Source organism: Rattus norvegicus, chromosome 19, assembly GCF_021556685.1.
Source record: "Rattus norvegicus strain SHRSP/BbbUtx chromosome 19, alternate assembly SHRSP_T2T, whole genome shotgun sequence".
Classification (NCBI taxonomy): Eukaryota; Metazoa; Chordata; class Mammalia; order Rodentia; family Muridae; genus Rattus; species Rattus norvegicus.
This window is the reverse complement of record NC_141552.1, coordinates 65,192,733-65,205,242: the sequence shown is the minus strand read 5'-3', so window position 1 is coordinate 65,205,242 and position 12,510 is coordinate 65,192,733. Positions and strand designations below refer to the sequence as shown.

General features: G+C 51.2%; 1 protein-coding gene across 21 annotated transcripts in view; it reads right to left on the bottom strand.

Annotated features, from left to right (window-relative positions):
- The window catches only part of Banp (Btg3 associated nuclear protein), a 77,820-nt gene that overhangs the window by 4,237 nt on the left and 61,073 nt on the right, over nucleotides 1-12,510 (bottom strand). For 14 of the 21 annotated variants that reach the window (XM_087594265.1, XM_087594267.1, XM_087594270.1 and 11 more), the window contains 2 exons: nucleotides 4,285-4,410; nucleotides 882-1,025 (listed from right to left, as the gene is read on the bottom strand). In XM_087594265.1, coding sequence (XP_087450391.1) covers nucleotides 882-1,025; nucleotides 4,285-4,410 — 270 coding nt within the window. The remainder of the gene's footprint in view (nucleotides 1-881; nucleotides 1,026-4,284; nucleotides 4,411-12,510) is intronic. The other 7 variants (XM_087594273.1, XM_087594274.1, XM_087594277.1 and 4 more) reach the window with 1 other exon arrangement.

Below are 12,510 nucleotides of genomic sequence, written 5' to 3'. Positions count from 1 at the left end.
ATAAATAAATAAAGGAGAGGAGGAAGAGGAGGAGGAGGAGGGAGAGGAGGGAGAAGAGGGAGAAGAGGGAGAGGAGGGAGAGGAGGGAGAAGAGGGAGAGGAGGGAGAGGAGGGAGAAGAGGAGAATGATTATGGTCCAGGTGAAGGATGTGGACCCGGGTACTTTCTATGAAGCTCTGTGCTCAGCCAGGCAGGAAAAAGACCCTGAGGCTTTATCAAAAAGTTTGCAACAATAAGATCAAGTGGGCAGCTGCAGGCAGTTGTGTGGCTGAAGGAAGAAGCATCTTGAGGCTTGGTGGGGGTTGTGGCTGAGGCCAGTAGACCTAGACCCAAGTTCCTTCTCTGAGAACCTGGAAGGGGTCATTCCCAGGACTTCAGGGAAGGAATCCCAAAGTGCCTTCCCCTCAGATGTCTGGCCTAGCAGCTCCGTAAGTCCTTCTAATGCCTGTGGCAGGCAGGCCTCAACAGCTCCTGGGAGAAGTAAAATCCTGACCAGCCTACGGCCAAAGCCTGGTTCTCGGGTTCAGGGGAGCAGCAACCTCTGTGAGAGCCTGCACTGCGGACTGCACCAGGCTTGGACCACACAGAGGAAGGGGAGCTGCCAGTGCCAGCAAGGTGTGCAGAGGAGGAGGGAGACTTCACATGGTACAGAACCGGACTGTTGAGTCTTCTGCTCCTACCACGGTCACCTGCCCTTGCCGGGCCGAGATCAGAGGAGCCCACACATTCTGACTTTAGGAGTTCAGAGTGAACAGAAGCTCCATGCCTCTGCCAGACCTGTATGCTTCTCGACAAGGGTTCCTAGTTCTAGGAATGTCAGTCACAGTCCAAGTTCAGTATCTACCAGGGAGGCTGGTGGGACTGAGAGGGACAGGACTCACCTGCGTTGCAGCCGTGTGGTCACTCACGGGCGCCAGCTGGACATACTGAACCTGAATGTCACTGCCCTGGAGAGGCGACCCATCTACTCCTGTAGCTGCAGGGTCTGAAGAGGCCACGGCTATGAGCTGAGCACCCTGCAGTACCTGGGGTTGGGGACAAAGCCAGGTTGGTCAGTGGAGCTTGGGTCAGCAGACCCCTATCCTCTTCTGGTTCAGAAGCAATAAGAGGCCCAGGCCCACAGCATGGATGTGAATGCAATGGAGCCTCAGTGCCCACTGCAGACACACCCACCTGACGTGCTGAGTTTTGACTGTCATGAAATCTGCCACATTCACACTTAGTCTTGCAGAAACACCCTTGTTACACACAGACATTAGTCTTTTAAAGCCCGTGTGGAAACCAATAAGCTAGAACTTGAAGACTGCACAGGCACACTGAAGACAGCGGGAGAGCTTAACAAACCCCGCACAGAGCCCATGTGGAGCCAATAACTTTAGATAGAGAAACAAAAGGAGAGGGAGGGCTGCAGTAGGTGTACTGCTTGTGTGCCAGCATGAGGACTTGCGCCTGGATCTTCGGTATCCACACACAAATCAGGAGCAGCTGGGTAACCCCAACCAGGAAGACTGCTGGAGGTGGATCACGGCCAGCCTAGCCAAACAGTGAGCTGCAGGTTCAGTGAGAAACCCTCAGGAAAAATAAGGTGAAGAGAGATGAGGACACCATCCACAAACACGTGCGCGCACACACACACGCACGCACGCACTCGGACACACACACACACGCACTCGGACACACGCACACAAAGAAGAAAGAAGGGAAGAGCTACTGTGGCAGGGACAGTGAGGGGCAAACAGGCTCCAAGGGGAGGGTGTGAGCAGAGACACCAGGGGCAGGTCACTACAGAACAGATCCTTCAGTCCTCTTTGCTGCATCCCTCCATCGTCCTGACCCTGCCTGACAGTGACCCTGCCTCAGAATGGATGTGGAGTAGGAGGAATAAGCTTGGGTGACTCCAGCTCTGGAAATCCATCCCACTGATTCACTTCCCACAAACTCCACCTGCTGCTCACACGACCGGGCAGGAGGCTCGAGGCAGGCAATACAGAGCCTCCATCTGCGCACTCACAGGTGCCCTTCAATCAGCCTTGGGTACTGCCCTAGGTGGGAAGGCCAGGGCGCCCAGACGTGCAACCCCAACAGTGGACAGAACCCCAGCAGTGGACAGAACTGCTGGGTAGGAAGCACATTTGGCATGGAGAGGACCACGTGAGGTTCCCCACAACCAGAGACAGCAGTACAAACTCACCCAGACAACTTCTAAGAAGAGCTGTACTTGTAAACAGCTAGCTTGACTGTCAGATGACATGTGCCCTTTTAAAGGACACACTGTAAATAAGGACAGTGTCTCTTATGCTAATGAGGGTCTGCCAAACCAAAATAGACCCAGGTTCACAGGCACTGGGAAAATATTTTTAATGACTTTAAAGTCCTTTTTAATATTTTTGAATAACTAAAAAAAAGTGAGACAACTATTTGGGGATGTGACTGCCGACTCATGCTGGATTCTAATAAGGAGAACTCCCAGCATTCCTCTGGGAAGCAGTCTATCTACCTCCTTCCTGGGGAGTGCAGTGGCTTCTGGGTCAATCTCACTTCCAGTGTGATTCCCCTCATCTATGGAGGCCTGACAGCCAAGAGACAACAGCAACAATAACAGCCTGTCTCTGCACAACTCTGGCCCTCAAGACACACCTCTCGAGCTGCTTATGGCTGCTCTTCTCTATGTCAACATGTGGGGATAGGAGGAAAGTTTCCTGGGCCTCACAGGAACCACACATTGGTCAGCTACCCCATGGGCCATGGTGATAGGCAGTGGGATGTTCAAAAACAGGGGAGCCAGTCCTCAGCCCTCTCTAGGTGCTCAATCCAGGTTAACTAAAGGAAGAAGGGTGTGCAGACACACATCTGGGAACTGGTTTCCAGGCAAGCTCAGAACTCAACATAAACACTTGCCTGCTGCTTCTATCCCAGATACCTCAGCGTCCCCTATTCCACACCCACTCTGGCACAGCTACTGCACAATGCCACTGGCCACTCCCTCCCTCTGCAGAGGAAAGCAGGGCAACAGATGCTGAGTTGCCCACAGCTGGCTGACAATAATGACTCCTTGTTTAGATAAAGCATGGCTCCTTCCAGCAGGAAAAGCCTGAAACAGGGTAAAATGATCCAATCTTATAAGCATCAGTGACAGAAGCCTCTAGATTCCTCCTTCACTCACTCTGACTTGCAGGCAAGTTCGTTATTTTTGCTAAGAACTACATTTCTCCAGGCATGGTGCTCTCCCTCATCTGACCAAGCAGTTCAACTTGAAACAAAACGGGGGATTTTACAGTCAGGAGACGGTAAACCGAGCTCCTGCTTGGGGACAGCCCTTGGTGGCAGACTTGGATGGAGCCCGGCTCTTCCAGACTCTCCATTGTATATGCTGGCCTGGGCCTTTCCTGGGTAGCCAGCGCAGCTTGGGACCTCTCCTCCCCTGCATTGCTCACCCAGCAGTCTTCCTGGTCTCCCTACTCAGCAGCTCCTGTGGATCTTAGTGGGTCCCATGGGCTCCTATGATAACCCTACAGGCTACCAAAGCCATCTCTAAGGACCAGTGAACACTTCCCTCCAGCACCTGAGTCACAGGAGCTTCCTGGTCTCACTGCCAGAACTTGGGCTCAAGCAGACAGGACAGTATCTATGGCCCACTGGTGCCTGTCTCCCCTGACCTACCCAGGGCCATCCACCAGGGTAACCCAGGTAGAGGCAAAGGGGGGCTCTCCACACGTTCCTTGAACAGCAGAATCAGCAGGCTTCAGAAGGAAGGAAAGGATACAAACACTAGAACTGCTCCAACGGCAGAATGACCCTGTGTCCAAGAGTGAAAGGCTCCATGGGGTAAGGGCTCTGAGCTCAACAGATGGGCCTGACTTGATGGCCATTCATCAAGCCATATGTCTTCATATGCCATCAACTGTTACAAGTATGCCTATACATGTCTTCAGACACCTGTGGTCATAGATGTGCACATGCACACATCTGTAAGTAAGGCACATGCCTGTTCACAGACACCTTATCAGCTCTGCTAACCCCTACCATGCACCTCTACTATGATGTCTCTGGCTGGCAAAGCAAGCTCTTAGCCTCAGGCCTCTGTAGGTATCCAGCATTGACAGTGGCAGTTACTGTGGCAGCCTCTGTAAGCCTGGGCTCAGTGTGTGGCACTGTCTAACCTGCGGTAGGCTCTGTAAGGCTCCACCTGCTGTCCAGAGCTTTGACCTGACCCTGCTTACACGGTCCCTGGAAAACACTGGTCAGGCCACCCACATCTCCCGACAAGAAACCCGACTTACAAACCTGGATCATCTCATTTCCAGCAGGCAGATCAAGTGTGTCTCCTCCCAGAGGCCAAAGCTGGGAGGGGTTAGCCTGGGCCACTGAGTCACCGCTCACAGGAATGGGATTCTGGCACAGGCCCCACGACTGGAAGAGATCAGAACGGGGGCTATAGGCTCGGCAGAGACTTTGTCAAGCCACAGACCCCACCTTGTGGGGAAGAGGTAGGAAAAAGGAAAGGTGCTGACACACGGTGGCTGCCTGGTTTGCTATCTCCTGGTAACTCAGAAGCCAGGCCATATTTGGAAACCCCAAGTTAGGAGTTATAACCAGTTCCCCAATCATGTTACATTTTTATAGATTCCTCCATAATGAATTTAAGGAAACTGAAGTTGCTTTTAAGGAGACTTTTGCAATCATAGGACCAGTTTCCCAGGAAGCTCTGCCCCTGTTAACTACAGCAAAGCCACACCCTCCTGCTCAGCACCCCAGCAGTGCTGTCCTGCCAGCATTGCAAATACAACCACTTTCCACATGAAACATGAGGCTGGTTAACCCGATGTGCTGCACTGCAGGAGAACCTGAACTTGCAATACTAAGACAAAGGTATAACATCGATGAGTGGAAGCAAGGTTCTCATCTGGGAAAAGCTTAGGCAGTCACGGCTTTCAAAGACTAGAGCTCCCAGGCCTGGCTCACAAACCTTTGCCCAGTGAGGAGGCTGTGTGGCCTGGACCCTGGCTATAAGATCTGACCACATCCATTTCAACTGTAGGGAGGAGCTGGTGAGCTGTCACCTTGGCTGGCTGTTGTGACAAGGAGACGAAGAGGACACCATGTCAGGGGCCATTATCATACGTACTAGGAGGGCACTGGCCAGGAAGTCTGGCCATCCCCAAACTGTCCAATTCTGGCCTCGCTTCTTGGGCCTGTCCCTGTGGGTCTCTGGTCCACACTCAGGAGTTGTCATGCTAGTGACCATTCCTCCTCCAGGTACAGGGGCAGACAAACGCCTGTCCTGTGTGGGCCATTCCTGAATCTGCCTCCAGCATCAGAAGAGAGAAAGTTCCAAGGAGTTTCTCAGGCACATAATAAACAAAACAGGAGTCTCTGGCCAAGCACGATCCCTAATCATCCTAGCATTTGATAGGGAGATGCAGGAGGTCAGGAGTTGAAAGCTAGCCTTGGCTACTTAAGTGAGTTGAAGGCCAGCCTGAGCTCATGAGATAACAAGCTGAGCACAACTTCATTGGACATGCTACTCTCAGGTGAGAGCTGTGACAGTCATAGAAGGACTGAAGACAGCCTGTCCATCCCGAGAGCTTCTCTGAAGCACTGCAGTCTGGGAGATCAGGCAGGGCAGGGGAGAGGACACCTGCCATCTGTCCACACATCCCACAAACAAGGCTGAGGAGATCCCAGCAACACTGGACCACTTGCTCTGTGACGGACACAGTAGCCATGGAAGCCAGCAGGTATGGATTACAGATGTTACTGGGTGGTGTAGCTCGATGAGCACACAAGGCCCACTGCACAACCTGAGCCAAGCAGACCGGCCTCCGGCATCTCCTGGCAGTGCATCAGGAGAGCACACAGGTGGAAGTCTGGCCTTGATGTTACACTGGTGATGAGTAAAACCCAAAGGCAGATCCCAGCTGCAGGACAGCGAAGATGAGCTTCAGATGGGTGCCCAGGGTACATTCTTGGGGGATCCCCACTGCTGCAGGAAGGGGTCTGGCAGATATAAGCCTTCCGCTACAAAGAATGCAGCCATGCAGGCCTCCGAGCCATGGCTCTCAGGGGCAAGAATGCAGCCATGCAGGCCTCCGTGCCATGGCTCTCAGGGGCAAGAATGCAGCCATGCAGGCCTCCATGCCATGGCTCTCAGGGGCAAGTTTCCACTCATCTCCCTCCCCAGAACAAACTTCCAGTTCCTTCACTCTTCCTGCTCACTTTGCATCTGGAACTGAGCCCTGATCTGCAGGTTCTGCAAATAGGCTCTGGAATGTGGACATGTCTGACTGCAGTGACATGAGAGCTGGCGCCCAGGCCAACAGGCAGACCCTTCCTCCCAGGCAGCCAATGCCAGCTAGCCTGCAGCTGACCTCAGGACCTCCCAAGGGACAGCACAGCACTGACACCACGGACGAGGACAAGGAGCGGGCACTGCTACATCCCCAGCCTCACTGTGGCAGCTCCCAAACACATTTCTACAGCAGCGCCAATGCCAATTCTTCTCAGACCTAAGAAAGAGGGGTGCAGGCAGGAGTTGGAAGCAGCGCACTGAGGGGACCAGGAGTGCTGTGCTTTGGGCACGCGCCATCCGCTTTCCCTCCATCTGCTGTCAACTCTGAAGCGCTACTTAAAACCCAACTGAGATTACGCAACACTGGTGCTGGCCCTAAACTCAATGCAAGAAGCACCAGGACCTTTCAGCAGTATCTGCCCACGAAACTCCAAGTCCCGCCAAGAGTCTACTGGGGCAAAACCAATATAAGAGAAAGGAAGCCCTTGTGCCAGGCGTAGACACGCTTCCCAGAGGAGATTAGTGTGGTCGGATAGAGGCCTGGACCACAGCTGCAGGGAAAAGGCCCAAGAAGCCTCAACTTGTTTCTCACTAACTTGATCCATCCCAACAAGGATCCTTCCACAACCCATGCGCTAGCTCAAACAGTAGTTTCTTCCAGATAAAGAGGTGGGTGCTAGAAAGACTACTCTCCAGTACTAACTCACCACTGAGCCGCCCTGACAGCAGTACCACCTCCCCACTGAGCTGCCCTGACAGACAGCAGTACCACCTCACCACTGAGCCGCCCTGACAGACACAAACTTCACACGCACTCACAAACTTCATGTGTACACACATTCCTATGGCAACAGTCTAATTTATTGTGCCTTGTTGTCCCTCCCTACACCTGTGTGTTTGTGTGTGTATGCATGCATATATGCATGTGTGTGTGCATGCACACCTGTGGGTACCAGTCAAAGATCAATGTAAATTGCTCTCTATGTTCTATGTTGAGATGATGTCTCTCATTGAATCTGGAAATTGCTAATCTGGCAAGCCTGGCTGGCCAATAAACTCTAAAAATTTCCTATACCCACCTCCTTCAGGCTGGAATTACAGATGTGGGTGGGGACTGGAATACAGGTGCTTGTGTATCACACTTTACCAGGTGAGCCATCTCCCCAGCTACCAATTCTCTGGGCCTCTGTCCTAGTTAGGGTGATAATTGCTGGAATACAACACCACAACCAAAATAAACCCTTGGGGAAGAAAGGGTTTACTTGGCTTACACTTCTGAATTGTAGTCTACATCAAAGGAAGTCAGGGGCAGGACCTCAATTAGGGCAGGAACCTGGAGGCAGGAGCTGATGCAGAGACCACGGAGAGGTGGCGCTTACTGGCTTACTCAGCCTGCTTTCTTACAGAACCCAGGGCCACCAGCATAGGGGTGGCTCCACCCACAAAGTGCTGGGCCCTCCCCACCAACCACTGATTAAGAAAATGCCCTACAGGCTTGTCTACAGCTAGCTCTTATGAAGGCTATTCCTAATTGAGGTTCCCTCCTCTCTGATGACTCTAGCTGTGTCAAGCTGACATAAAGCTAGCAGCGCAGCCTAGCTCTGTAGGAGAGGTGAACAAGCAGTTGTCCACTGTGGCCTCCCAAGTGTGGGTGCCCTCACTCTTACTCAGCTCCATCATCTGCAAGCCCTCCCAGGGAACTGAACAAATGTCCTCGAATTCCGTGTGTGTGTGTGTGTGTGTGTGTGTGTGTGTGTGTGTGTGTGTGCGCGCGCGCATGCGCGCGCCTGCGTGTGTGTGCGTGAGATACACTACTATATGCATGTGTTTGCATGGGAAAGGGGTTATGGCACACACACACAGAGGCCAGAGGGAAACATCAGATAATTCCTCCATTGCTTTTTGGCTCACTCCACTGAGATAGGGCTTCTCACCAGATAGGAGGCTCCACACTTTGCTCCCTGGATCTGCCTGCGCCTGTCTCCAACACTGTGGCTCCTAGCAAACATGACTGTGTCCAGCATGTACATGGCATTGGGGATTCAGACTCAGGTCCTCGTGACCTTGGGGGTAGAGGAGGTACGCAACCGTTCACAGACACTTCCCTTCTGGGCCATCGTCTAGAGCCCCTGGTTGCAGTGGTTCCTCCCACACCTCCTCTCCAGAGCCTTAGGAAGATGTGGTCTTGCACACTGAGCCAGGAGAGGGCCTGGGCTGTGGAACAACGGGGGGGGGGGGGGGGGGGGTGTGCAGCAGACCACACACAGCTGCCTGAGAGAAGCTCCTGAGCTGAAGCCTAGCCACACATTCAATACAGAGTTCTCTATAACAAGAGAGGGGGCTCCACCCACAGGTGGGCTTTGCCACTAAACGGGATGGGCAGGGAGGCCTTAAGGTAGAGAGGAAGCCAGACATAGTAGCAATGGTGATGTGGGGTGGGGTTAGGGGTGGTCCTGGTTCTGTGGGTTGGATTGTTCACTCTTCAAGCTTGATGAACCTCCATGTCTTAGTATGACCCCACTTAGAAATAGGGCCCCAGGGGTTGGGGATTTAGCTCAGTGGTAGAGCGCTTGCCTAGCAAGCACAAGGCCCTGGGTTCGGTCCCCAGCTCCGGAAAAAAAAAAACCAAAAAAACAAAAAAAACAAAGAAATAGGGCCCCTACAGGATAAGAATAGTCCTAACCTAAGGACAAATGTCTTTCCAAAGATAGGAACATCTAAACACAGGTATAATTCTAGAAGGCTGTGCAGTGTCCCTGCCTGGTGTCCTCCATGTTGGACTCAACACTCACTTGTGACAGGTTCACTAGAAAAGAGCAGGGAGAGCGATGGCACAGCCGGCCACAGACACAAAAGTCCCCGAACTCCAAATAACAACCAGCTAGACTATCCACACTGACTATCCACACTGACTATCCACACTGACTATCCACACTGACTATTCACACTGACTAACCACACTGAGTATCCACACTGACTATCCACACTGACTATCCACACTGACTATTCACACTGACTAACCACACTGAGTATCCACACTGACTATCCACACTGACTATCCACACTGAGTATCCACACTGAGTATCCACACTGACTATCCACACTGACTATCCACACTGAGTATCCACACTGACTATCCACACTGACTATCCACACTGACTATCCACACTGAGTATCCACACTGACTATCCACACTGAGTATCCACACTGATATCCACACTGAGTATTCACACTGACTATCCACACTGAGTATTCACACTGACTATCCACACTGACTATCCACACTGACTATCCACACTGAGTATTCAAACTGACTATCCACACTGACTATCCAGACTGAGTATCCACACTGACTATCCACACTGAGTATCCACACTGAGTATCCACACTGATATCCACACTGAGTATCCACACTGACTATCCACACTGATATCCACACTGAGTATCCACACTGACTATCCACACTGAGTATCCACACTGAGTATCCACACTGAGTACCCACACTGAGTATCCACACTGACTATCCACACTGACTATCCACACTGAGTATTCACACTGACTAACCACACTGAGTATCCACACTGAGTATCCACACTGAGTATCCACACTGACTATCCACACTGACTATCCACACTGACTATCCACACTGACTATCCACACTGACTATCCACACTGACTATCCACACTGACTATCCACACTGACTATCCACACTGAGTATCCACACTGACTATCCACACTGAGTATTCACCCTGACTATCCACACTGAGTATCCACACTGACTATCCACACTGAGTATTCACACTGACTATCCACACTGACTATCCACACTAACTATCCACACTGACTATCCACACTGAGTATTCACACTGACTATCCACACTGAGTATCCACACTGACTATCCAGACTGAGTATCCACACTGAGTATCCACACTGACTATCCACACTGAGTATCCACACTGACTATCCACACTGAGTATCCACACTGACTATCCACACTGAGTATCCACACTGACTATGCACACTGACTATCCACACTGAGTATCCACACTGAGTATTCACACTGAGTATCCACACTGAGTATCCACACTGAGTATCCACACTGAGTATTCACACTGACTAACCACACTGAGTATCCACACTGACTATCCACACTGAGTATCCACACTGACTATCCACACTGAGTATTCACACTGACTATCCACACTGAGTATTCACACTGACTATCCACATTGACTATCCACACTGAGTATCCACACTGAGTATCCACACTGACTATCCACACTGAGTATTCACCCTGACTATCCACAGTGACTATCCACACTGACTATCCACACTGAGTATCCACACTGACTATCCACACTGAGTATTCACCCTGACTATCCACACTGAGTATCCACACTGACTATCCACACTGAGTATTCACACTGACTATCCACACTGACTATCCACACTAACTATCCACACTGACTATCCACACTGAGTATTCACACTGACTATCCACACTGAGTATCCACACTGACTATCCAGACTGAGTATCCACACTGAGTATCCACACTGACTATCCACACTGAGTATCCACACTGACTATCCACACTGACTATCCACACTGAGTATCCACACTGACTATGCACACTGAGTATCCACACTGAGTATCCACACTGAGTATTCACACTGAGTATCCACACTGAGTATCCACACTGAGTATCCACACTGAGTATTCACACTGACTAACCACACTGAGTATCCACACTGACTATCCACACTAAGTATCCACACTGACTATCCACACTGAGTATTCACACTGACTATCCACACTGAGTATTCACACTGACTATCCACATTGACTATCCACACTGAGTATCCACACTGAGTATCCACACTGACTATCCACACTGAGTATTCACACTGAATATCCACACTGAATATCCACACTATCCACACTGAGTATTCACACTATCCACACTGACTATCCACACTAACTATCCACACTGACTATCCACAATGACTATCCACACTGACTATTCACACTGAATTTCTTCTCCTTCGGCATTTCTTAGCAAAGAATACACCTTAGAACTAGAACATCTGCCAAGGGCTAGCCTTTCTTGGACAGCATGCTCTCCAACTCTCTGGAGGGGACCTGTTGAGAGCTCAGATTAAGAGCTTCTGAAGCACCCCCAAAGGAGATGAGCAGACCTGCTCCAACTCAGCATGTGGCACTCAAGGACCAAGGAAGCCACCAGCCAACGGCTCTGGGCCTGGCCTTGTGACAAGTCCGTGTCCACTGCTCTGCTGCTGCCCTTTCCCCTCAGGGACCCGATGCTATTATTGTTAGGCACATCATCACGACGGCCTACATTTTCAACCTGAAATCAACCCATGGACAACCAGATCTGTTGGTGCAGGCCTATAACCCCAACTACTGAGAAAGCTGGGTCAGGAGGGTCCTGGGCTCAAGGTCTTCCTGGACTGCATCTTAAATCAAGTCCTAGCTAGAGAATAAATTCAGGGCCAGCCTGTAAAGCTCACTGAGACCCTATCCCAAAATGAAAACCACGAAGGAAAGCTGGGCATGGTGGTGCATGCCTTTAATCCTAGCACTTGAGAGGCAGAGGCAGGAGGATTTCTATGAGTTTCAGGATTTCTATGAGTTTCAGGCCAGCCAGAATTACATAGTGAGGCCTTGCCTCAAAAACCCAAACAAACCCAAAAACCAAAAAGGGGCAGTTGTACACCTCAGAATCTATAACTCAGTGGTGTAACACTGTCCTAACCAGGGCAAAAGCTTGGTGACCTTAAAAACCAATGTAGAATTCATATATACAGGCAGGCCCTGGCTTGCAGATTCTCAGCTGTAGGGTGGTATGAAGCACGCCCACATAATCACTTTGCAGACTATGGGGGAGCGGGGGGGGGGGGGGAACCACGGTGGTATCAAACAGGTTTTTTCCTTTATTGGCAGGGGGAGATGATCAATGTGTCCCAAGTCAGAGTCAGAGAAGGAGTGCACATGTGGCAGATGTGGTGCACGTGGCGGATGTGACAGCTGTGTAAGGGCGAGGGCATAGGCACTCGGTAGCAGTGCTGATGGTCTGGACTCTCCACAAAGAAAGGCAGAAAAGAAAAGGCTGAACCGGGGTTGGGGGTTTAGCTCAGCGGTAGAGCACTTGCCTAGCAAGCGCAAGGCCCTGGGTTCGGTCCCCAGCTCTGAAAAAAAGA